Source organism: Clarias gariepinus, chromosome 28, assembly GCF_024256425.1.
Source record: "Clarias gariepinus isolate MV-2021 ecotype Netherlands chromosome 28, CGAR_prim_01v2, whole genome shotgun sequence".
Taxonomy (NCBI): domain Eukaryota; kingdom Metazoa; phylum Chordata; class Actinopteri; order Siluriformes; family Clariidae; genus Clarias; species Clarias gariepinus.
In genome coordinates, this window is record NC_071127.1 from 7703348 (window position 1) to 7730025 (window position 26678).

The following is a 26678-nucleotide window of genomic DNA, read 5'->3' on the forward strand; positions in this document are numbered from 1 at the left end:
CCTCTCCCTATTTGACCAACAGTAGCCCAATTTTTATCAGCACCCTGTAGGTCAATAGCACCGGTGGGGGTCATTAATAACTCGGGCCACGACCGACCCAGTGTTATGCGCTAAAATGCGTGCCATGGATTGCCCCCCTACATAATCGCTACCAAATATTATATTAGAACATAAATTCATAGGTTTATTATTATCAAATATGATATTACTATTATAATAAACCCTAGGCATGTGACAGCAGACAAGACCATAATACAAACTCTTCTATAATGTTTATTTTGTGGCAGATTTATTTTTCAAGGTTTTGTCATGAATATGCAAATAAATATTTATATATACTGTAATAAAAATAAATATTGTATATAATGGAAAATTAGACGAAAGTAATTGTATTATAAAATAAACAATATACAAGTATATATGTTGTATATGAAAAAATATTTTAATATTTGCATTTTTTCATATACAACATATATATTTTCATATTGGTATTTTATTTTATAAACCATTAACCTATTTATGTTCTAATATATATAATATTTGATAGTGATTATGTTGGGGGGGGATCCATGGCAGGGGGGCATTTCAGCGCCTAACACCGGTATGGAAGTCCTCTTAGTGATTCGCATCATTTGATTTGAAATGTTTATGTCGGATGCCCTTCCTGCCACAACCCTCTGCATTTATCCAGACTTAGGACTGACACAAGGAGAAAAATACTACTATTACTACTAATAAAAATAAAATAGTTTTGTTATTTACTGCAGAGATGTCAGAAAATTTTGAAAAAAGAGCAAGTTAGTTAATAATAATAATTTCTTTTTTGTTATCGACTGCAGAGATGTCAGAACATATCGAATAGACTACTAAACACAAACACGCTTTCAGATAAAACTTTTCTTTATTTGATTTATTTAACATTTAATAAACATCACAGTTAAATATTTAATCATTCTAAAAACGTAAAATCATCAATATGGTACAGAACGCCATGTAAAATTAATATACATGAAAAATGTATAAATCTAAATGATAAACTTCCAAATATGGAAGAAAGTAAACTTGTGTTAGGTTTCTACAGAAGGTTAAGATTGGTCCAACAGTACAAACAAATGCACCTTTTCGTCAATCAGACTACTGAAGGCCTGTCGAAACGTACATCACTTTTCTCCGAGAATGAATCTAGAACTTTTAAGAGAGTGATGGGATGAAAAAAACAACAACAAAACATAGCACACACACACACACACACACACAGATCACAGTGTGTGTAAAATATTTAAACAGACAATGTTTGTGCTTCGAAAGATTTGAGGATCTTTCAGTTCTTGACATACAGCAGTGTGTATATGACACATTCTGTCATCTGTCTGAGTGCAATGATTATACAGTATTTATTTTATGTTATTACAGGTAGTAAAATAAAATCAATTTTCTGGTTTAATAATATTTATATTAACAAGCAATTTACATGAGCACACATCACAGTATAAAAGTGCTGGCTTTGCAGACTAACATGAAGAAGGTTCTTATAAGACACAACATTCAAGATATCTACCGAACAGCAGCTAAAAGATGTTTGGACATGGATGAAATGATACTTTGGTGGAAAACAACATTAAGTAAACTCTCAAGTATATCGACTGCTTCAGAATTTGGAAATTTCTCTTTGTATGTGTAACGAGTAATGCATGTGATGAATTAGTCCGAATACAAAAGTCTTGCAGTTTTGCAATGAAAAATCTCTAGCTATCAGATGTGTTGTACGTTTCCGACGTTGTACGTCTTCTTTATGTGCAATAATGCATTAAAAGTACCATTTATTCAACTTTTCCGCCTGTAAAGTTTGATCGTACGCAAATCTCAAAGGCATCTTATTCTGTGCCATGAACTTTATCCAAAGCCTGGCCATTACAGTCATTTAAAAAAAACGTCCAGGCACTTCTTAATCTCCGCCGATAAGGAATATCCTCGTCCAGACACTTGGCACGCTCATTTCTTCGTCCGCTCTAGCTCAATGGGTGTAGTCCATTTTTTGCGACGACCCGGCTCTCGAGATCCACAACTTCCTTAGTGAACTGCATTAAGATTCCTCCTGTGTTGCAGGCTTTTGGTCTGGAATGTGGGGATCCTGGGGCGCTGGAGGAGACTACTCGAAGGCAAAGTCAGCCGGAGGGCCGTACGAGAAGCCTGGGAACGCCCCGGCTGCCTCCCGGATGCTGCTTGTCAAGTGCAGGTTGTCGGAATTGCACACGGACGTGGAGACGGGCAAGTGGGTGAACTCGGGGTCAAAGTGCCGTAGGTCAGTGGGACCCGTCTGCAAAACACAATAAAAACAGGATATTTTTTTTTATTGATTGATACATATGAATATTTTTGTAACTGATATGTATCGTTTCATAGAATGTGAATAGAATTAAAACCATTTAGGTTGCAAGGGAACCTACCACAGAGGGAATAAAAGGAGGAGTGATCTTTCTGGCCATTAGGTCGTCCCAGTTGATGGGTGAGAAGAAGCTGTGTTTCTTGAGTTCCAGCTAAGGAAAGAGTCATGACATTACATTAGTATCCCATGTTATTTACATCACACTTAGAAATGTGTACCAATGTTTGTCTAAGCAAGGAATTGGACTAGGTTATGGGCTTAGACTAGGGTTAGTCTAGGTTAAAGGTATGTCTATAGAAACATTAAAGGTTCCTATCCTCCCAGAGAATACTGTACTCAGAGGCGTGACCTGTGATTAAACACTTACAAAGTCCTCCTTTACTCCCAGCCTCTTGGTCCGGTCCTTCTGCAGAAGTCCTTCGAGCAGCTCCCGTCCGGCATTGGACACGTTCGGCTTCAGCACCAGAGACTTGTGCAAGATGTTGTTGTACATCTCGGCTGTGTTGCGACTATAGAAAGGAGGCTAAAGATACAAAGAGAGACAGAGAGTGAGTTAAAGGAGGTAAAATTTTGGATTGAAAGCATATTTAAAATACCATTAGGTTTGAACTTTGACTTACCAGTCCATAGAGCATCTCATAAAGGACGCACCCGAGGCACCACCAATCCACCGTGCGGTCATACGCCTGCTTCTGAAGTACCTCCGGCGCCAGATACTGCATGCACAAAACATATAGTCAGACCAAGAGTGCAACACGAATTAATATCAAACTTTATTTGAAGGAAGTTAATTATCGCCTACCTCTGGAGTTCCACAGAACGTAGTGGTGGTGCCATTGTCTTCCAGTCCCTCCTTACACAAGCCAAAGTCAGTGAGGACAATGTGGCCCTGAGAGTCCAGCAGGATGTTCTCTGGCTTGAGATCTCTGTAAAAAAATAAAATAAAAATAATTTAAAAACAGAGTCAGATGATAAAATTCTGGTTGGTTTTAGTTTGCTTGTTTCCATGATGGCCACCAGGGGGAGTAGGGGAGCGCACCTGTAAACGACATGCAGGGAATGGAGGTAACCAAGAGCACTGGCGATCTCAGCGGCGTAGAACCGAGCTCTGGGTTCTAGGAAGATCCTCTCTCGCTGGAGGTGGTAGAACAACTACGGGAGGAAATTGAATAATAGCAAAAGGTCAACGTCATGTCCAAGATCTCAGGTCAAAACTAATATTGTTACTGTATAATTAAAAATGTCATATAATCAATAATAACAATAATAATTAAAAAATACACTTAAACCAACAATTAACGCGATCATTACCTCGCCGCCATTGACGTAGTCCAGCACGAAGTAGAGCTTGTCAGTGGTCTGGAAGGAGTAGTGAAGCCCCACCAGGAACGGGTGTTTAATGTTCTTCAGCAGAACACTTCGCTCAGCCATTATATGCTTTTGCTGAGGGGAAGAAAATGATTCATGACTTAATATTTTGATATTTTACCTCAGGAAATTTTAGAATTACCACTATTTAAGTTTAGCGTTCGCTTTTTGACGGTTTCTCACCTCTTTCTTCTTCAGGATGATCTTCTTCTGGAGCACCTTCACAGCGTAGTACTGCTCGGTTTCTTTGTGTTTAGCCAGCAGAACCTAGAAATGAAAGATTTATGATTAATCTTCAAGGTGTTCCCTGGATCGTGAGACAAAATCTGACCACATTTTTGACTTAACTGTACTCACTTTTCCAAAACTCCCCTTCCCGATGATCTTCAGGTAGTCAAAGTCGCAGGGTTTTATCCTGTCAGACACGAACAGACAGAACTGATTAGGAACTAAAGAAGACGAGAAATACAAAAACACCGATATAAAAGAAGCGTAAAGATCTAGTGTAGATGAGTTTACTTACTGAATATCCTCACATAGCGAGCTCCTGGGGGAGGTCAGGCATACCTGGATCAGGAAGACGCCATAAAATTTGGATCAATCAACCTTTTCAGAATGTTTATTTTTCACACAGTCTTGGTTCTTTTTATGAAATATATATTTTTCTTCAACTCGTGCTCACCTGGGGTGAGTCGATTCCCCCGTCTCTTCCAGTTTCCTCGTTCTGGTTCTCGTCAATCTTGAGGAAATGGTCGACTTGAGAGCTGTGAAAGATGAGAATGTTACTGAAACCACTAGAGGGCAGTGTGTGTATTGCGCTGGTTTCTGGAACTACTGATAAAATCAATGGCGCACCACTCAACGTCACATTTTTGCCATTCTTCAGATTCGTAATCAAAAACAAAACTGATATTCATTCAGGTTACAAACGAACCTGATGTGACGAAGACGTCGAAATGGAATTTTCCACAAAATCAGTGACTCAGCTCACAGGATGGTACGAATGAGCTAGCCCTATTCACATGTAATGGAATTAGGCTGTTATCCTCATCTAGGGGACATACGGGATTTACACAAAGATGCTTACACTGACCTAGAGCCTGGAACGCAGACAGGCTGAAAAGATTACTCTGACTTTATTGTGCAACGCAGAGATTACGTTATTAAAGGAAGGTACAGTACAGCCGAACCCTGGGGCTGATGGGATTACTGCGCTAATTTACGCTGACCTCAGATCAGTCGGATAAACAGAACAGCTAAGATGAATGAAGGGATGGGTGAATGAATGGAGCCCTTGTGAAACCCGGTGGCTTGGTGGTTCAGTCTCTAAACACGTCGAATGGAGAACCATTTGTATTTAAACACTTACTGTTGGCAGATGTGAGGGTTGGAGACCAGCTTCTGGATAAAGTCATTTAAGCCCATCTTCCTTTCTTTGATAAAGGCTGTAAGAGAAACAGAGGAAGGTTAAGTTTTCGTGTTGGACCAGCCACACGATCTTTTCTCACAATCATTACTTCAAGGGGTTCGGGATCTTTTATTAAGATCATACGATGCAGAAATACTAACGTAACTCTATTTGCTTGTGAATGAAACCTTCAGTTGTGACCACTGGTCTGACCAGTTTTTCTTTAGGAAGTGGTAGCTCAGAGGGTTAGGGCACTGAGTCACTGATCAGCAGGTCATTGGTTCAAGCCCCAGTTTCACCCGGGAGCAGATAGGCCTTTATCATGGCTGACCCTGTGATCTGACCCCAGATATGCTGGGATTTTACAAAGAAAAGTTTCACTCTGCAGTATACATGATGAATAAAAACTTAACTGATTAGAACACCCACAAACACACAGGTTCTGACAATCCAACCTTCTCGTGAACGTTATTTGAACACACGTCTAAAGCAGAGGTGTGAGTGAAGGTGGAGACAAGATACTGTTTTTTTGTGTTTCTTCCTTAGATACCAAACCAAAATATTTGTCTCCTGATGGCCTACATCATGATTGTATCTTCTCTAAGCAGGTTATGACTCACACACACACAAACATCTTGAACACCCATTGAGCCCTGGGCCTGAAATCTGAGAAAAGGTCCCACAGTGTATTGTCCTTTGTACAATACAGTACATTGTGGACATCATGGTCACGGTGGATGATTTATATCTTCAGTATATATTACCAGGGTTGGGAGGCGCATGTCTGTTGTAAAGGTTTAATTATATTTTAAAAGGTCTTAAATCTTTCCATTAAGTCCAATTACAGTAGCTTTTAAAGATTTACATGCACTAACAGCACAACAACTTTCCCCTTGATGATACGCTACCATTCAGCTAGGGACAAGCTAAAAGTACAGACTGCTACTTTTATATTAAGCATGTGTACTTCTTTTGCACTGAGTCACTGATGCAATCATTAAGAGGTCTGCTGCTTGTCACTAGGGTGGAGACAGAAAGGGTGTCTCTCTCTCTCTCCCTCCCTCTCTCTCTCTCCCTCCCTCTCTCTCTCTCTATGGCATGCAGCTTTTGCCGGTTATGTTTTTAAAACTTTACTGTAAAAGCTGGTTAAAGGCACACCACTCTGAATATATTTAATGGAAATAAAGATATAAAATAAATATATATATATATATATATATATATATATATATATATATATATATATATATATATATACACAAAAGAAGACTATAGTACATAGGGAAAGAAAATACAGACTGGCAGTTTTATTTCTGAAAGTGTAATTTTTTTTTAAGTGATACAGTTTTTAAAAATAAATAAATATAGAATATAGAATAAAATATAATTTTTTTCATGTTGTTTTTCAAGTGTAAATGTCTGATTATTATAGATATTATTATTGTTATTTTATGTTTTTTATGTTTTATAGGGTGAATTTTTCGATTATTATATAAACTATTATTATTATTATTATTTTTAAACATAAATTTTTGGACATTATTCTAAGCATTAAAATAGCGTTAATAGTTTATGGTATAAACTTTGTTCTTCCAATTATTTTACTCATTTGTCTTTTTTTATGTTAATGTTGTTATTGCATCATAAACTATTATTATTGTTACAATTATTATATAAATATTATCCATAATTTCAGTACATTATTGCATTATTGGCATCACAGTCAGTACATACCGGTGAGCACGGACACGATCCCCCTCATCTTGCAGTAAGTCAGATCACAGCGAGTCTCGGTCACGTCCATGTCACTGATCGGTGCAACAGACTAACGGGTGCAGAGGAACACAGTGTATATCCGAGCGGGTGAAGGAATGGAATGAGTCGAGCGGACGCGCGTGCACACACTCCCTCATATAAATATAAATACACTCAAACACACGTGCGCGCGCACACACACAACCGATTCCGGCGGTCAAAGCGTCTCACTGACTCCGGCTCGCGCTCTGCTCCTTTTATACACGTGGGGGGAGAGTGACAGAAAGGTGCGGTGGCTACGTCACTCGCGTCACCATAGCAACAGTGGAACCGTGACGTAGCTGGAAGAAGCCTCAGCACATAATTAGAGCGCGAGGATCCGCTCGCAGGGTTCTCTGGGGGAAGTCTGTGTGTGTGTGTGTGTGTGGGTATGAGGCGCCGTATAGGGCTTAAATCAAACTTTACTCATGCACACACATATGAAACACTTGCATACACATATATGAAACACTCACACATACATATATACTACTAACTGCTCAAACAACTACATATGAAACACTTGCATACACATATATGAAACACTCACACATACATATATACTACTAACTGCTCAAACAACTACATATGAAATGCGCGCGCACATACATACATACTTTCCGCACACATACATACATACTTTCCGCGCACATACATACATACTTTTCACGCACATACATACATACTTTTCACGCACATACATACATACTTTCCGCGCACACACATACATACTTTCCGCGCACACACATACATACTTTCCGCGCACACACATACAAACTCTTCTCGCACATTCACCTATGAGATTCTCAGTGTAACCGGAAGGCATTTCAGTGTAAAAGGAAGGCATTTCAGTGTAACCGGAAGGCATTTCAGTGTAACCGGAAGGCATTTCAGTGTAAAAGGAAGGCATTTCAGTGTAGACGGACTTGTCGCTTCATTCTCCCTGAATGGTAGTACTGGTTTGTATCATCACTGCTCAATCACATGGCGTATTCAGAACTATCCACATAATGTCTGAATATTTCAGCGGCAGAAAACGCAGGTGATGATTTGCAAAAAGAAAATTGAAGCACGGAATCTGTGGCTAATATGTCGGATCCTACAACAGAAAGAAATACTGTTTTGTGAAATGTGTTTCCTCGCCTTCGCTAATATGAACAATAACTCATCGGAATCCCACGGGACAAACATTGTTCCGACCCCCCATATCACCCACTTTTGTGGTGATAAATAAATCACTCGTTGTCTTCTAAACTGTCCATTAACGGTCTATTTAAGAAACGCTACTACTAATCAGGGAGAATGAAGTTCATATACATTGAAATGACTACTCCCTACACCCTACTCCCTGCGCAGGAAATGTCTGAAAAGGGAACTTCACTCTACAAAATTCCACCATTCAGAACACCATGCAACGTCACTTCCTCCTTGCGTTACCATGGTAACACAAGCACCTCGGATACCTGCTGCTGTGGAAATTTCACGCTACGGACATTAAATATAGATTATTTATTGAAACAAAAACTGATACCATAAAAAAATATAAAACGTATTATTTATTTATTTATTTTTACAGATTACTAGCCTATATAATACGAATGGTTTCTTTATTAAATCAAAATGTAAATTATTGTGTCCTATTTATATGATGTCCTCGCCTCGATAATAATTATAATAAAAATATAAATTCATTTTCGAGTAAAATTTTTTCACACTCCAGCGATATGTAATGACTTATAGGAAATTATCCATTCCCTTTTCCGCTAAACTAAAGATCAGTTGTTCACTCGTTCCCTACACCGCTACAGTTGGCTTTGTGCGCGTGCACAGAAAGTATGTATGTGTGTGTGTGCGTGCGTGTGCGCGGAAAGTGTGTATGTATATGCGCGGAAAGTATGTATGTATGTATGTGCGCGGAAAGTATGTATGTATGTGCGCGGAAAGTATGTATGTATGTGCGTGAAAAGTATGTATGTATGTGCGCGGAAAGTATGTATGTGTGTGCGCGGAAAGTATGTATGTATGTGCGCGCGCATTTCATATGTAGTTGTTTGAGCAGTTAGTAGTATATATGTATGTGTGAGTGTTTCATATATGTGTATGCAAGTGTTTCATATGTAGTTGTTTGAGCAGTTAGTAGTATATATGTATGTGTGAGTGTTTCATATATGTGTATGCAAGTGTTTCATATGTGTGTGCGTGAGTAAAGTTTGATTTAAGCCCTATACGGCGCCTCATAAATAATAATAATAATACCAACAACAACAGTGATCAGTGCGTTTAACGCCCTTTTATCACTCTCGCTGTCTGTCTGTCTGTCTACCTCACTATCACTCTATTACTCTCAGTCACTTTCTTTCTCACTGTCTCTCATTCTGTTTTAAAGAAAAACATTCTACAATCTAAAAAATTGTTCTGAAGTTAAACAATTTAATTAATTTAATCAGTGCACTATATAATCAATAGCCTGTGTGTACTGTACACCTGCTGGCTTGGTGGTGGCTGCATGTTCTCCCCGTGCTTGGTGGGTTTCCTCAGGGTACTCCGGTTTCCTCCCACAGTCCAAACAACAAGCAGGTTAGGCTAACTGGCGTTCCTAAATTGCCCTTAGTGTGTGAATGTGTGTGTGAATGTTGACCTTACCGCAGCTGTAAAAATGCGAATAAATACAATGGCAATCAACGGTTTCTAGATGGACGGATGGATGGATGGATGTGTGTACAACAGCTTCTCCTTAAGGTTACACTCCACCCTAAATCGCATAAAGATTGACATTAAAACGTTTGCAGAGCCACAGAATGCAGTGCATCTATACGACGCATTTACGCTTCCTGATTTAAGCCTTTGCGTCAGTTCTGTGTGGCGCCTACGCCTTAGGCTATGTACATGGCCTACATACAGCGTTTTGAGGGTTTATACTTGTGCGCTGGTGTGTTTGTGTCGCTCTGCAGTTACACTGACAAACCGCTAGCTGAGTTTTGTTCTTTTTGTGCTACTGTGCCGAGTCTCTTCGCCGCTTTCGAATGAGAATGAGACGTGCATCCAAACTGGTGTTTTTGGCAACCTCTCGCCCAGAATATGATGCCATTTGTGATGCCGCTGCTCTGATGTGTAGTTACATTTATCGGGAAGTGTACATCAGGCTATAGTGTAGGGCATAGGCTTGAAGCAGAAGCATAAATCAGAGTTAAGGCATACTTGCAACTTGTAAATCCCCATCTACACCCACTGAAAACACCCCATCAGCTTGCAATTTGGACTCGTCCACTCGAGATAGTCATCTCAACTATTATTTCTTGACTACAGAGTGACGTCAAATCAACAAAGCCAAACATTTTAGTGTGGGAAATGATGTTGTTAGAACTTTATAATTACTACCCAAAAGACACCACAAATGCACAATGTTCTGATGCACACATTGCAAGACACCACAAATGCACACGTTACTCATCCATCCTGATTTCATAAAAAAAAGTGAAGTCAATGTGGTTAGATGTAATTCGATTTTATCGTATGAATGAAATATCCCAAATTCTTCATATTAAGTGAGTGAGTACTAATATAAATTTATAAAAGTGAGGCTGTTGGTCAAATTACTAAGCCCAGAAAAACGCTAAAAAACAGATATAAATGTAAACAGGATCAATCAAATAACTACAATATTTGATTTTACGTTTGTGGGATTTCATGGAGCCAGCTATTCCACTGGCCTACACGACAGCTGATGTAACTGCATTATATAACTTGACTAGGAAAATCACTAAACATTGCTCGACCCACACAGCACACAATCTCAGCTTTTTTTTTCTTCTCAGACACAAACAGAAGGATTACTATGACACAGCTATGGGGGAAAATCATGCTTTAGTGTGGAATTACTTTTGCATAGAATAAACCCTACTGTCTTGATATACACCTTGATTCATTGCATTGTAGCGTGCCCTACGTACCATATGACGTCTACACCTGATCTTCTACGAACACATAAATCCCATTTTTAAATGTTCTTAAGCTCAATGTTTTTAATCTACGCCTCATTTCTAGTGATGGAGGTCAAGGTGTGAGGTCAAGGACATGGTAATGTTTGGATGGCTTATGCATGCAGAATATTACGAGCTTCTCCCAGTTGTCTATGCTCTGGTGATCCATGCCCATGCAGTGGGGAGAACATGCAAACTCCATGTACACAGACCCAAGGCAGGAATCGAACCCAGACCCTGGAGGTGCAAGGTACCTCACTACACTGTACACACACACACATTATTTTTTTTATTATTGTTTATTTCACTTTTTCATTTATTATACCCTCTCACCTGAACATATTTAACCATTTAACCCTATAAAAAAACTTAGAATACTGTACAGGATATTTGTATACGTGTTGAACAGTATCCCCTGAAACATATGGGAAGAAAAGTTTCTCATTCAATTTCTATGCTACTATGATATTGACAACACAATCCTGTCACTTATTACCTTTCAGTGAATTATTAATAAAAAAAAACATTTTATGTAAATGATGATGAATATATAATGACCACATTTTATTAGCATGGATGCAAGTTATCTATATTTTGTATACTGTATTTGTGAATTCCATGCAAATAATTTATAAACCATCTTAACTTTTAAGAGTTACATGGGCTAAAGGGCTTTGTGAGCTTTTATTATCATATTAATTGTTATTAGATTTGAGTTGTTTATATGAATATAACTAACTAGAAAACACAATGGTCAGGACGTTATATTCTATTTAAAGGCTTACAGTTGATCTGAAATCATTCAGTGTTGTGCTTTCATTTTATTTTAAACACCACTTCAGCACTGTGCATTATATAATTTAAAAATAGCTGATGCTGGGCTGTCCAATCAGTGAGCACTTCTAACCGTCAAGTCAAGTCAAGCTTTTGTAAGGCGGAAGAGAGGAAGTTCCCCTCTATCGGTTCCTGTTTTGTTGTAGTTTACATAAAAATCTGAGGAATTTCCCATTAGAAAGTACAGTACATTCACTTATAAACAATATAATTTTATTATATTTCCCTTGTTGGCAGACCCCAAATCATACTAATAAATAAATCATTTGTTGTAAACTGATCATGTAGAAGAGGTATACCTCCACCTTTATTGCTCTATTGGTTCACTTTCACCGCTACATATCCCGATCAGATAACCACCTCGACCTGGTCTCAGGCTACGTCTCCTTTTTCCGTCTCGCTATCCTCTTTCCTCGGGCATATTTTTAGCACAACGGGCCCCATGCTCTCTCCTACACGCCAGGTGGCCATGCCAAGAGGCTTCCGTCGTAACACCCTTCTGCGTGAATCTGCCATGTAACTTGGTCTCCGTTGCCATGGAGACAGCCATCACAAGCTCATTTGTGTATGTGTGTATTTGCATTACAGGAAGTGAGCTGCTGCGCCGGGTTCCCTTCTGCCACGCTCTAGAAAGCCGGCCGGCAAAACTGAGTCATTCTGCACCGTGCTCTCTGAATACATCTGCTGCTCAGGTGATAAGGGGACTTCAACAGCGTTTCCCTGACTGAGCGGGCTTGTGCAGTCTGCTCGGCCTCATGGGAAGGGTCCCAGTGGTCCTTGTAGCTAGGATTCCAGTCATACTGTTGGAAGGGTTTGATCTGCTTTCTCCCTGTGGTGTGATAGTGCTTGATGTAATGGCTAAAGGGAAAATTGTGTTCCTATCCTTTATATGAACCCCTGGCCCTAATCTATTGGGGGTTGTCAGACTGATGGGGCATAGGAGCTTTGTGACATTTGATGATGCAATTGATTGTAACTATTTCATCTGATAACTTATCTGAAACAGCACAACATACTCTGTTTTTGAATCTCCTGAAATGTATGATACAGACTAAACCACCAACTTGAGGTTAACATTTACGTTGGCGTTGTTGAATCACTGTACTGAACAACATACTGAAATGATGCTCATCAAACTCTTGAGTCACTACGAGCAATATGAGCCATCAGCCCTTTAGAATGGAAGTTCAAGAAGGTGGCGACCCTAATTTAAACAAAGCAACATGCTAACACAGAACCTAGCACGACATGCTAACACAAAAACTAGCATCCAATAAAAACAACAAGGTTCATTTAACTGCACAGTAATATTTATTTAGCTAAAAAGTGATACAGCTTAACTTATAAACTAGCACTGCATAGAAAGGAAGTTTAAGAAGGTGGCAACTCTAATTTAAACATACAGCAACCAGCACAGAGCACAGCGTAACAGAAAACAAAAACTAGCATCAAATACAAACATCTAGGTTCACTTAACTGCACCTAAAAAGTGATACAGCTTAACTTGTAAACTTAATAAACATTGCTAATACATATACTAGCATTATGGTATGCAAAGTATATAAAACACACACTTAGCCTAAACATTTAGCCTTACACTTCTAGTCGTATTAAATTAATACAAGCTAAGTCATCTACTACAGGAGCAGCTTATAGTTAAACTAAACTAGCAAACTAAAACATACACCCAGCTAAATTAAATCAACGCCAAGTTTAGTTACAGTATATAACTAGTGATACAGGCTAGTGCACCAACCTGGTACTGTTGTAAAGTGGTAATGTTTAATATTTATCCATTTATCCAAACCTACCATTATATACTATAGTAATCCACTGGTTATTCAGACATTACCATGATCGCCACCATAGCACATCATCCATTTCTCCCTGTGGTGTGAAAGTGCTTGGTGTATTGGCTATGGCTAAAGAGCCATTTCTACATACTGTACCATATTAAATATTTACTATAGTACTTTATAGAGTACCAGGGTAGGTTCTATGGTGTGTACCACAATACTTTGATGAATACTATGGTACTTCTTGTGTGCCACAACGGCCACCAAAGTTCAGCAGGTATCTAATAGTAATGGGTCATTCATGAACGAGTCGTTCTTTTTGAACGCGTCTTTAATGTGACTCAGAAGAACGAATAGTCTTGGAGAATGATTCGTTTATTTTCTACTGGGCACGAATTCGCAAAACATCGCGAAACCTCTGTATGTTATGTACAGGAAACTTCTTTTGTGTCTTTTGTGTCTTTTGTTCCAATCGTTTGCTCTTCTGTTCTTTTGTCACGTGACTCCCATAGATCATAGACGCTATGCAGTGCAATAGATTCAAAAGCATGAACGACTCGGACTAGAAGATACGAGAGGTGAGCTGGTCATTCTGTTTATCATAATATGTCCTTAGCTGCTTTGTAATATTTATATTATAAAAATATAATAAAAATATTACAATGCCAAAATTTGAAATTTTTATTCTTTTCATGGCTTTCACCCGGGGAGGATTATAAGAGTAGAACAAGAATCTACATCAACATAATGAAATTATTTAATTTAATATTACTGTAGTTTTGTATGACTATAAACCAGTCTCTCTCTCTCTCTCTCTCTCTCTCTCTCACACACACACACACACACACACTAATCATCAAATTACTGTTATGCCATTTAAAAATCTATTTTTGACCCTTTTGTACCACAGCTGGAGCCACAAAGTCTAATGAAAAAACAAAACCTCTTCTTAAATTGAGAATAAAATGACACAAATTGGGTAAAGCACCTCGTCTTTTGTAATCATTAAAGCTGTTAGTCATTTCGAAAACTCCCGTGTTAAACTGAATGCTTCGTTTCATCGCGTCTCTGCTGAGAGGATTTGTGTATACTGTATGTATCGTACCTTTGGTCCTTTTTTAAAAGTATGTCAAAAGCTGTGCTTGAACTGTTCTCTTGGCCATTGCGAAAATACGACATGATCCTGGTACGTGTTCCACATACCAAAGTACGTACCATGGTGGGACATGTACTTTATAAGTAAATAAGTACCATGGTGCTGTCAAAATACAATGGTACTGTACTATACACCATGATACAGATACCATCAGACTGAACTAGAAACTAGTATTAACCTACAGTAAGCAAGATAAAGCCACAGCACATCCAACTTAAATCATCTGGCCATGTTAACTGGGAAACAGTCTGATACTTAACCTGAGTCAGATTTCAACTGTGCTAGTCTGAAAGTTTACTGCTTAAAACCTACTTAGTTGTGTACCGAGTCTGAGATCTATCCCAGGGAGTCGTAGGTGTAGTACACACAATTTCACTTTTGTTTTAGACAAAAAAGCCCACCATCAGCTGTGTGGGCAACATGCTTCTATAGACTTTTACCTTCACAATGATGAGATTCAGTTCAATTCTTTTTAGCATTGTTTAGCAAGTCAATGCATTGTGCATCATAAGGACAGGTCATAATCATATATGACCATTCATTCATTCTTTTATTCATCCAGCAATTTAAGTAAAATATACTGATTTACAGTCTAAATAATAGACTCACAATAAAGCTCCATTGTTGTTCCAGTACAGCAACAAGTATCTTAATAAAAGTGTTCCATGCAGAACGCTAATATCTCTAGATATCTCTCCTACTTATCGACAGACGTCTGCTCAGTTTCTCATCACAGAAGGTACTCGGTGCATGGATCGGCTTTAACATATTCCTAAGTCGTAGGTTCGTAGCTTTTGGCTATGATAGAGATGGCGACAGAGATGATCAGAGCTTATAATCTGTCCGTGTGGGACTGAGATAGGAAGACGCAGACTGCTGGCTGTCCATTCTGATTATAGATTAAAGATGAAATCAAGCAGAGAGAGGGAGATGTTTATAAATAATTAACACTAAATAATTAATTACGAAGCAATGGGTCATGAAAATTAACACATTAGAAGAGAAGAGAAATCGAAGCATCTATTTTTATGGATTTACAGTATGGCAGGGTGTAACATTGTACCGTGTCAAGGATGAGAATAATAATTATTGTTAATATGATATAATATACACCTTATTATAATTGTATTGTGGCACCAAGGTAATGCTACAGGATTTTTTTTCCCTCCTTCTGTTTCTGCTGCATGAAAATCCCTGACAGGAAAATCCCAAGCTTTGCCCTTCCCCTCAGCTGATCTGCTTAAACCTACACATGCCCCGTGAGTTGCCTTTTAGGGAAAAAACGACTGCACAAAGCTGTTATGCTCCAGTTCCTCCTCAGGCAGAGCTGATTTCAGGTCTGGAATGACACCTTGAGTAGCATAGGCAGATGCGTAGATAGGCTGTACATGATATTGTCTTCTATGGATTATTATATCTATTAATATATAACTAATAATACTGATTAAGTTACAAACTGCACCTTTAAAACATGCCAAACATAGCCGAACCCTTGTTCTATTGTTGAAAAAAAGAAAAACCATGAAAAGTGGTGAATTGCAAATTCAACATTTTTACTCAAATATTTAAAAGATTCTTACCTACGAAGGATTTCTTGCCAGACTTCATGTCCATGTAATTGCACGTGACAGTCTGTCCCTCTTTAAGTGTGTATAAGGAAAGAAATCAAGTTATCGGTAAAGTCATACGTTTTTTACGTCTCCATCATTCCGGCTGCGCTTTCAGCATGTCGCATTTCTCTCACACTGTCGTCTTTCGCCGTCAGAGCTAATGAAAGCGGCGGCACAGCGCCGCACCTGTCCTCACCTCTTGTTCTTGGTGCTCAGGTGGACGGACGAAACAAAAGCACCAGGTGTCAGGTAGCACATCGTCTCATGAGCTTCCCTCTATCACCCTGGGGAAACCGGAGTCTAGGTTACACCAATTACACACCTCGAGTCCTAAATTTCACCATCTGATTGCACCATCAACTGTTAATAACTTCCCCACTCCTCCTCTCGTTCCCTTCGGGACCTGCGGACAGACGACAAACAACGACGTGGCTCCTCCGGCTGGATCTCTACAGCCTCCTTTTTGCTGGGACTCAGCATTTCCCTGGTAGGCAAATTGCCGTGAGCGCACCTGCGCCCGCTCCAGAGGCAGAGCAAAAGGGACACTGATGACGTTCGAAACACCAGAACGTGCGAGGACGCCGGATCTTTTTGCAAAGTGTGTTTTTCAAGTAGATATTCATATAGGCACTTTGGGTTGGCCTTTATACTGCAAGGATTTAGCTCATGAATTAATACAAGTGTAGATCCATTTTAAAATATTCTCTAGATCATTTCTCCATCTCGGTGGAAATCAATATTAATAATACATGTTAAAATGTTTTTTTTTTTTTTATGCTTAAAGCAAAACTGCATTGATATGATGGTGAAAATATTGGATCCAAAGATCCAGTGCAGCTAGAGTATACCATGAGATATAGTAGAGATTCGGCTTGGATAATTAGAATCGTGTGGGTGATGCGATTGGTTTACTGTCTGTGTGTCATTTCACACGATCTCCTCCTGTCCATATGGGTTTCGTCTGGGTTCTCCAGTTTCTCTAAGGCCATGTGTAGGTGTCCATGGTGCTCTCGGATGAACTTGTTAATGATTTTGCTTTGCTTTGATTCTCAGACTCCAGATCAAACTGTGACCCTGACCACCAAATGAAGATAAAGATTCCATTTGATCTTATAGCATTTTAAACAAGAGGGGCAGGGGTTAGCTTGGTGTGTAAGGTGTTGGATTGCTGATCACTGATCATTGCTGGCCAAAGTCCCTCAGGACTTTGCCGCCATAACTGTCCCCAAGGCGAGTTCTTTTTCGGATCAGAACCAGCCTGGACTCCAAACAAGAGCCGGGCCTTGACATTTATAAGCTCTCCATCAACAAAGCCACGGTCATTCTCAACTCCATCGGCAGCCTGAGTAAGATCAACGGCAGCAGCTGGACCTTCAAGAAGACAGACAAGCACACGATGCACATTCGTTTCCAACCTTAGTTCCTCGGTTTAGACACCAGTGATGCTGAGCTGCTGAGAAGGAAGGTCATTCATTCTTAAATGATGGGATACAATTGGGTGTTGAGCTGGGAACCCATCTCTTCGAGGAACTGCAATTAAAGTGATGTATATGTATCTCCAGAGAAAGAGAGAGTATTCATCGCCTCTTGACATCAGTATGGCACATGAACGGACGCTTAACCTACTTACTCCAATTTTAACCAAAATGCTACAGCGACTAGAAATCTAGAACTGTAAGAAAATATGTTTTAAAGAGCCTGGATGTCATGAAGACCCCTGTGGTGAAACCCAACACAGCACTAAAATGTGCTGAATTAAAAAAAAAAAAACATCAGACTTGTTCCTCACACAGATCCTTCACACTCGCTTTACAAGAGGCAATCACAATCCTGATTACTCTGCCTGTGGATTTTAATAGCTGGGTTTTTAATGGCCTGTGTTAATGAAGAGTTTCCACCTAGTGCAGTAGGTGAAAATAGCTTCTGCTGGGTCGCGGAAAAAAATAACAGGCCGCGCATCAGTGATATAAAACGAGTAGAGGGAGCTTGGGTAAGGGCTTCATGGGAGCTTTAATGAGCCGCTGCTCCATTCTATCTATTATTATATTATCACTAACTCCGAGGCCACTTCTCTATTTATTACCTCCTACATTTCACACCGGCATCCAATCAGCATTAAAACAACTGCAGAAAAACTGCGTCAAGGCCTCTTCATCAATTCCTACAGCAGCAGCAGCAGCAGAAGTGCCTCTAATAAATCATTTTCCAATCATAATCAAATCCCGTAATGGATGCTGCGAGTGTGCTGTGTGCTCCCATGTGGAAAAATCACACACAGTTTAATATTGAGCACAAGGCTTTCAGGAAGGAACCATGTGTGGGTGGTCAAATGGAGTGAATCCATGCAGCATCATGTCAACATTATGGGATAAAGTGAAACTAAATGAATCACAAGGAAAGAAAATCACATGGAAAGTTAATCATGTGATAAAACTATGTGGATAGTTTAATGAAATGTGAAAACAACACCGCATGTCCTGCTCACAATCAGAATCATGTTTTATTCAGCAAGTGTGATGACACACACAAGGGATTTATATACACAGTAAGAACACAACATTCAGTAAGTGTAAAGGTAAAATAAAGATATATATTTACAATCACACAATCACAGCTACAAATTAAGAAAACATTTAAGGGAAAATTGCATTTGAGAAATCAATCAGAAAAAAAAAACTGAAAAAAAATTATAATTGTATGAAAATCACACTGTGTTGTATACAAACAAAATCAATTCGGTACAAAAAATTACTCACCGTGATTGTATTTGATAGCGTGATAGCGTTTCACTCTGGGAAACATCACAACTATTATTTAGAAAACACAACAACATTGAAACAAGTGTAATTTAATTAATTGTAAAAAAAAAAAAAAAATCACTTGAAATAAATGGATAGTGTGGGAAAAAAAACATGCCGTAAAAAATGAATGAAAATAAATAAACCATGTGTGGAATAAAATTATATAAAAATAAATAATAATTTATACATGACGTACATTATAGTGTTCACTGTACAGTAAGCAAGGGGAGAGTCACATGGTGACTGTCAATCAGAAGTCAGGTGTGTGCGTGTGTGTGTGTGTGTGTGTGTGTGTGCGCAAAAAAACTCCCATTTGGTCACATTTCTATTCACAACTGATTGAGGAAGTGAAACAGGTGGAATTTCTTTTGGTATCGGAGGTGACCTTTCATTCAGGACACTTCCTGCTGGTTCACAATGAGAATGCTGTTTCTCTCTAATGTGTTAATCTCTGATTGACTGCCATTTGGCAATGAAACAAGAGAAATTATTTAAGATCTTTTATTATACTTTAGACAACGTCATTCCCTATGAACAGGTGCTGCCTTTATAATTACTGCCTAATTTCAATATCTAAATTAATATATGAATAGCGTTTATGTTTTTTTTTTAGTTTTATATATATATATATATATATATATATATATATATATATATATATATATATATATATATATATATATATAAATATGTCCTAAACTCACTTAGTCATCCTCTATATATTATCATGTACAGTGTCGCGGGAGGCCTGGAGCCTATCCAAGGGTACACCCTGGACATTCGACTGCAGGGAACACCCACACCCACACCCACACAGTCACTCACACAATATGGGAAATTTGGAAACACCAATTTTCAATCTTCATGTCTTTGGGCTGTGGAAGGGAGCCGGAGTCCCCGGTGGAAACCCATCAAGCGCAGGGAGAACATGCAAACACACCACCAACCCTCTAAGCTGCCACTGCCCCACAAAAAGCTGCAATTTTACATTTGCCAAATAAGGGCTTTATGATATCTCAGGAAGAAGAGCATCAGTGTGATTTGTCTTATTAACTTAAGCTTTTATTACCTTAAAGACTGGAGAGGGAGAACCTCTCTGATGTAAGGTTAGCCATAACAGGAACGAACTGTTATGCAGCATTCCACAGCACTGAAGATTACTCCAAATGGGAAAAAAAGGTGTGTAATTGTAGTTAGGTGTAATCGTTGGAAAATCGCTTTGGTATTCATAAAACACTTTAGAACATGCTGTGTGATGTCGCTTCATTACACCAGTCTTTCATCAGTTTATAGGTTTCTTATAACAGCACACCCGTCAAAGGGTTTAAGTCCCTATTCAATCACTTAAAGACACATAGACAGCAGTAGATTCACTTCATGTGTTTCCTCATTTAGAGATATAGAGATTTTGCTTTAAATTAGTTTAAATCACAACTGAAAACAAACACTGATTGAATCAATGGAGTCGATTTTCAAATTTTGTCCTATTATAACGATGTTGTTTAAATGGTCACTATGTTGTACAGTATACGCAATGTACAGTATATAACAGTAGAACTGATGTGCTGCAAATATTATATACGGATCATACTGTAGTTATACTGATCATTTTTAACACACCAAATGACTCGAACTTCTCCAAATTTCTGGGTGTGAGAGTAGCCGCACCCTGTTGCAGCATTATACAGAACACTAAATGCAATCCGTTTCACACCACTGAACACACACACACACACACACACACACAAATAGCATAATTATTCCAGAAAATATGATACAGGAAATGTCTTTTTCCCCTTTATCAGATTAAAATAAGAATTTCCTGAAATTAAATTAAACTGACGTACATGTGTGCAAATATACTTGAAGGAAACTCCACAGCGAGGGTTTGTTGTTTCCTTTTACGCAAATCAGACGATTTGGAAGGCAGAGCATTAAAGAAGTACAAGTTAAGAAAATATATTTGTTTGTGCCTTGAAGCGTTAAGGTTTCTTTAAGGAGACGTAATACATCACTTTCTGGAAAGAGAGAGAAAGAGATTTAATCTGCCAAATTTCCTCTCCAAATATATAACATTTCTAAACCCTTTGAGCCAATTGATCTGTAAACGCTCATTATGATCGATCATCCTTCTTCCAGATTGATCATTTAGATTTGAAATCCTTATTCAATAAATGTTTGTGCCCCCTTTCTTGACTTCTGTTGTTCCACTGAGTCAGAGACAGATGATACTTTTGAGGAACAAGCGTATGGTAGATGGATGGGGAAATTTCTCTACCAGCTCCTACGCCAGTGGAACGTGTCAGAATAGAAAAAAATGAAAAACGAAAACAAAACAAATCAAAACAAATGACAAAAAAAGTCTTTTCGTGTTGAATGTCACTTGAATTGACATTTCAGAATAGCACACGCACTCTGTAGTCATGGTTAGAATGATATCTATAATATACAGTCATGGCACACACAGACACACAATGCAAAGACTAAGTGAACTTCTCTCCTTTTTATCTGCTTTCAGGTGGGATTTTATTTTGCCCACACCTGTTACTCGCCCCAGGTGAGTTTATAGGAGCATCACATGCTTGAAACAATCTTATTTATCCACAATTTTGAAAGGGTGCTAATAATTTTGTCCAGCCCATTTTTGGAGGTTTTGTCAAATTTGTTTTTTTTCTTTCCTTTTTTTGTTTTGCTCCAATACACACAAAGAGAATAAACATGTGTATAGCAAAACATGTGTTAATGCAATACTTTTCTGTAAATAAATACTTGATTTTCTGGAAAAATGCCAGGGGTGCCAACAATTTTGGCCATAACTGTATTTTAGTAAAATGACTGAATAAAACAAAAGAAAAGATTGTTACTGCCATTATCAACAAATCAATCAACCAACCATACATTAGGTTCTGTACTACACTGTGTAATAATCTACATGTCTCTTTTACCTCTTGCACATACACTCACTGACCATTCTAACACTTTTACATATTGCCTGATCATTTTCCAGTCTTCTCCAGTTTGGGTGAGTCTGTTGGATGATAGAACTTGAACCTCTGTCTCGATGCATTCTGAGATGCTTTTCTGCTTACCACAGTTGTAAAGTGTGGCTATTAGTGTTACTGTAGCTTACCTGCCAGTTTTCCTCCGTCTCTCACACTCACTCATTGTCCATGCTGCTTTATGCTGTATAAAGGGTCGAAGGGGGCCTGGAACCTATCTCAGGAGACTTAAGCACTTACAGCACGAGGCAGGGTTTACCCTGGATAAGGTAGGGCACACAAACTTCGGGCAATTTGGAGAACGGGAATTAGCCCAATCTGCATGTCTTTGGACACAGGGGTGGGAATTGAACCTGGGGGGAATCAAACCTGGTCCCTGGAGATGCAAGGCGACAGTGTTAACCACTAAGCCACCGTGCACTAAGCACGTTCATTACAATTTAATCTCTTTAATCAATAAGGCCACCAATCTTGCAATATACGGTATCCCAGATAGCATCTGGATGTGGGACCTACTTGTGGCACTGGCTAATAATCGTAATGATGATGGCTCAGTGGTTAGCATCCTGGCCACGCACAGCAAGGGTTCCGCCTCGAGTCTATCTGCTTGGGGTTTGTGTCTTGGGGTTTGTCGGTTTCCTCTGGGCGCTCTGGTTTCCTCCCACAGTCCAAAAAACATGCAGGTCACGCTAATTGGTGTTCCTAAATGTGTGCCCTGCGATACATTGGCACCCTGTCCAGGGTTAACCTTGCCATGTGTGGAATTTAATTCAACATGAAATTTCAGTTTAAGTAGAAGCAGATTGATAAATTGCACAGCAAGCAACCCTGCTCTATGCAAACACTGAAATTCCATTAATTTTCCTCTATGCACTCACATAGTGCTTGGATACCATCAAAGTCTTTTCAGTACCTCAGAGCCAAAACTCGTCTGAAAGTGAAACATACCGTTTGTAGTGCCCTATATAGAAGGGTCAAACTTTACACAGGAAACATTGTGTACAGCGCTCAGAAGAAGATATCACTCAGTTGCGATATTTAGAAAGAAAGTTTTCTTGGAACCAGAGGTTTGATGCAGAACTGGAGGAGTGTGATACCAAGTTTAGCACATTAGTTTTGTGAAACAGCAGTGTTATCCCAGAGCTCCTTCTGCTGTGTTTGAATGATGATGAAGCACTGAGATCTGACAGTTACTGTATCTCACCAGTGCAATGTCACCAGCACTGCTCTGAAACGGTCGCTGTAAAAATAGCCCCTGTATCTCAATCGCGCGTGTCTGCTTCTCGGAAGTTTATAAACTTACCGACCAAATCTTCACTGTTTCACTGTGTTGGTAACATTGATTTCCTGTAAGTTACTAATAAACAGAAATAACATGAATATAGACCCACATATACTGTAAAGATATGCATGAAATATGCAAGAAATGAAGGTTATTACTTATAGGAAACTCTCCTTGGTGTAGGTATGGACCGATATACCGAAGAAGATTAAGGGGAAGCTTTAAAGGAAACAAGATAAAAAGGATGAAGTTGTGGATGGAAATAGTTATTTATAGAGATGTTGATTGGAGTCAAAGTAGAGACATGATGGATCAACTCACAGAGAAGAGAAAGAAAGAGCTAAAACCAAGGACAGATGAAAGGGGGAAGATACATAAAAAAGAGAGTTTAAATTGATCTACAGATTACAGAGGCAGATACGGAGAGCATAAAGATGCAGTTGTAGAAAAGAAGATAGAATTGAAAAGAACTACAAAGTTGACAGCACAGAGAGATACAAATGAGAAAATACAGACACGGTTCAGAATAGCGGAGCGTGCAATTGCTACAAGTAAGGAAGGGACGGAAGTAGTTCGGTAGTTACAGGGCAGACGCAGCTACTGAGAGGACAGGACGGACACTGCTATATAGGGAGGAAAGGACAAAAGCAACTTTTTTGAAGAGGACAGAATGCAGACAGATATAGAGAGTACAGGACAGCTGTAGAAAGCAAAGGACAGAGACAGACAACAACCAGAACAGATGCTGATACAGATAGGATGAAAAAAAAGGCAGCTAAAAAGATAACTGGACAGAGAGATCACAGAGAGAACTGAACAGTTAAAGTTTATAAGAAAACAGGACCGAAGCAGGTATAGAGAGGAAAGAATGGAAAAGGGGCAGCTAGACAAAGGGCAGGAGAGAGGCAGCTCCAGAAAGAAAGGAAAAGAGGCATCTACAGGGAGGGCAAGAAAGAGGCAGCTACTGAGAGAACAGGAGATGGACAATTTAAGAAAAAAACAAGAGAGAGGCAGCTACAGAGAGGACACAAGAGAGCCAGACACAAAAAGAACAGAAGAGAAGCAGCCACAGCCCAGACAGGACAGAGGCAGCTACAGAAAGAATGAGAAAGGGGCAGCTACAGAGAGGGGAAGAGAAAGGCAGCTACATAAAAAAGGGGACAGGAACAGAGAGTATATGGGAGAATCAGCAATAATGGAAAAGGGGCATCTACAGAGAGGACAAGAAAGAGGCAGCTACTGAGGGAATATAAGAGAGGCAATTCAAGAAAGGACAGGACAGAGGCAGCTTTAGACCTGATCGGAAAGTGGCATCCAGAGAGGATGCAGGAAGGGCATCCATGGAGAAAACAGGACAGAGGCAGATGCACCCCAAACAGGAAAAAGGCAGCTACAGAAAGGGCAGAGAAACAAGAAGTGGAGGAAGCAGGAACTATCAGCATTTACTCTGTTCTACAAACTGCCCATGGATGCAACTTTATGTCTTCATGTCAATTGATGTCTTCTAGCTTACACACTGCCTATTAAAGAGATCTAAGGAATTTTCTTTCTGAATTGAAATAATGCTTATGATGTAATGTGAATAAAAGCCTGTGAGTGGGTGGTCTTGTTGTGTACAAAATATGTGACAGGTCTTTTACCTAATTCAACCAAGCTTAGAATTGTACACCAAGCCCCACTAACGTGACATTTTATTACAGAAAAAAAGGTTGAACAAGTAAGCCAGCTCGATTTAGATGTATAAGATTTGACTGTTACCCTATCACAGATTCAAAATGTCTTATCATGAAACAACAGGGGACAAAAGTGAGTTGCAAATACAGCAATTCAGCAATCATCTTAGCAGGCGAACACCCAGTCCACAGCCTACAGCACACTGGGCCCTGGAGACGAAGAGCTCCAGGCCATTGTCCTGGCTTCCAAACTTCCCAGATCTCAATCCAATTGTACCACTCATGGGTATTTCCACAGAGGGCTCCACTCTGTAACCCACAGCACCCAAAGGAACCTGCTCTCCCAAAACACTCCTAGAGGCATTGCAAAGCCTCGCCTTGAGGAAGCAGAGCTGGTTTTCCTAGGTTTCGTAGGCATTTATAATGTTAATTTTTATTTTAAATTTGCTTATTTTTACCTCAATAAAAATGTCTCTCTCTATTAATCCAGCAAAGCGACATGGTGGACTTAGTGGTTAGCATTGTCGCTTTGCACCTCCAGGGTCCGGGCAATTTCCCGATTCCCAGCTGGGTTCGAGTCCCGTCTCTGTGTGCTTGGAGTTTGCATGTTCTTCCCATGCTTGATGGGTTTCCTCCGGGTACTTCGGTTTTCTCCGACAGACATGACATGCAGATTAGGCTACCTGGCATTACCAAATTCCCTGTAGTGTGTGAATGAGCGCGCGTGTGTCCTCTGTGATGGATCGGCACCATGTGCTCCCGGGCACCCAAGGTGTTCTGCGACCCTGTGTACAGGATAAAACGAGTGATTAATCCAGCACTGTTAGAAAATTATTCCCATGACTTCATGCCAGTGGGTATTGGTGTGGCTGGCATTACGTTATTCCCGACCCCAATGGCTGGCATCCTACAGACACACACCATTACACACCCAGACATACAATATTGGAAACACCAGTCAGCCTGCAGCACATATCTTTGGGCAGTGGGAGAAACTGGAGTATCCAGAGGAAACCCGCCAAGCATGGAGAGAACATGCCAGAGGTGAGATTTAAAGCCCCAGCTATGGCGGTGTGAGGTGACACTAATAACCTCTAAGCCACTGTCCAAAAGAATCTGACAGCATTTTGGATGAGTGCTCCTGAAAGAAAGATAGAATGTAAAAAGTTAAGCTTAAGTTAAGCTTTCTCGCTCTAACCCAGTTGTCAATCCATGCTGGGATTAATGTAAAATCAGAGAGGTTCCGCTCATTCATATGTATTCGACATGCCCAAATTTGGAAACGTTTTGGAGGGAGGTCATTCAAACCCTGTCTCACATACTGAATTACAATCTTGAACCAAACCTGGGACCTGGTTGCCCTTTTTGGCAAGCTTCGAGAAAAGGTTAAGCATTTAACCCCAGTTAAAAGTTAAATATCATCCTTTGCATCCCCCCGTGGCCAGGTGTTTTCTTTTATTTAAGTGGAGGGATGCCACCTCACCCACCCACACCCTCATATCTGTAATTCAGGTTTGCCATTCCAACAGCTGTGGGGGGCCTTCATTCATTTTTTTTTTTATTATAGTCTCGAGTTAAATTCATAGTTGAA

The 26678-nt window shown here is 39.5% G+C and overlaps 1 protein-coding gene across 1 annotated transcript; it reads right to left on the reverse strand.

Moving 5' to 3' along the window:
- Positions 1-882: 882 nt before the first annotated feature.
- si:ch211-195b13.1 (STKc_SGK domain-containing protein) lies at positions 883-7154 on the reverse strand. The gene is made up of 13 exons (XM_053489979.1): positions 6897-7154; positions 5124-5199; positions 4437-4518; positions 4278-4321; positions 4112-4169; positions 3938-4021; positions 3698-3829; positions 3426-3538; positions 3189-3312; positions 3007-3102; positions 2754-2909; positions 2448-2537; positions 883-2317 (listed from the first exon to the last, which is right to left on the reverse strand). The coding sequence occupies exons 1-13, from the start codon at positions 6964-6966 to the stop codon at positions 2150-2152; spliced, it is 1293 nt and encodes a 430-aa protein (XP_053345954.1). The 5' UTR covers positions 6967-7154; the 3' UTR covers positions 883-2149.
- Between the last annotated feature and the right edge of the window lie 19524 nt (positions 7155-26678).

Coding starts and splice junctions, on each gene's coding strand:
- si:ch211-195b13.1 (XM_053489979.1), bottom strand. CDS start 6,966: ATGGACGTGACCGAGACTCGCTGTGATCTGACTTACTGCAAGATGAGG. Junction 4,022..4,111: donor GGAAGGGGAGTTTTGGAAAA/GTGAGTACAGTT, acceptor TTTCATTTCTAG/GTTCTGCTGGCTAAACACAA. Junction 3,313..3,425: donor TCCCTGCATGTCGTTTACAG/GTGCGCTCCCCT, acceptor ATTTTTTTACAG/AGATCTCAAGCCAGAGAACA.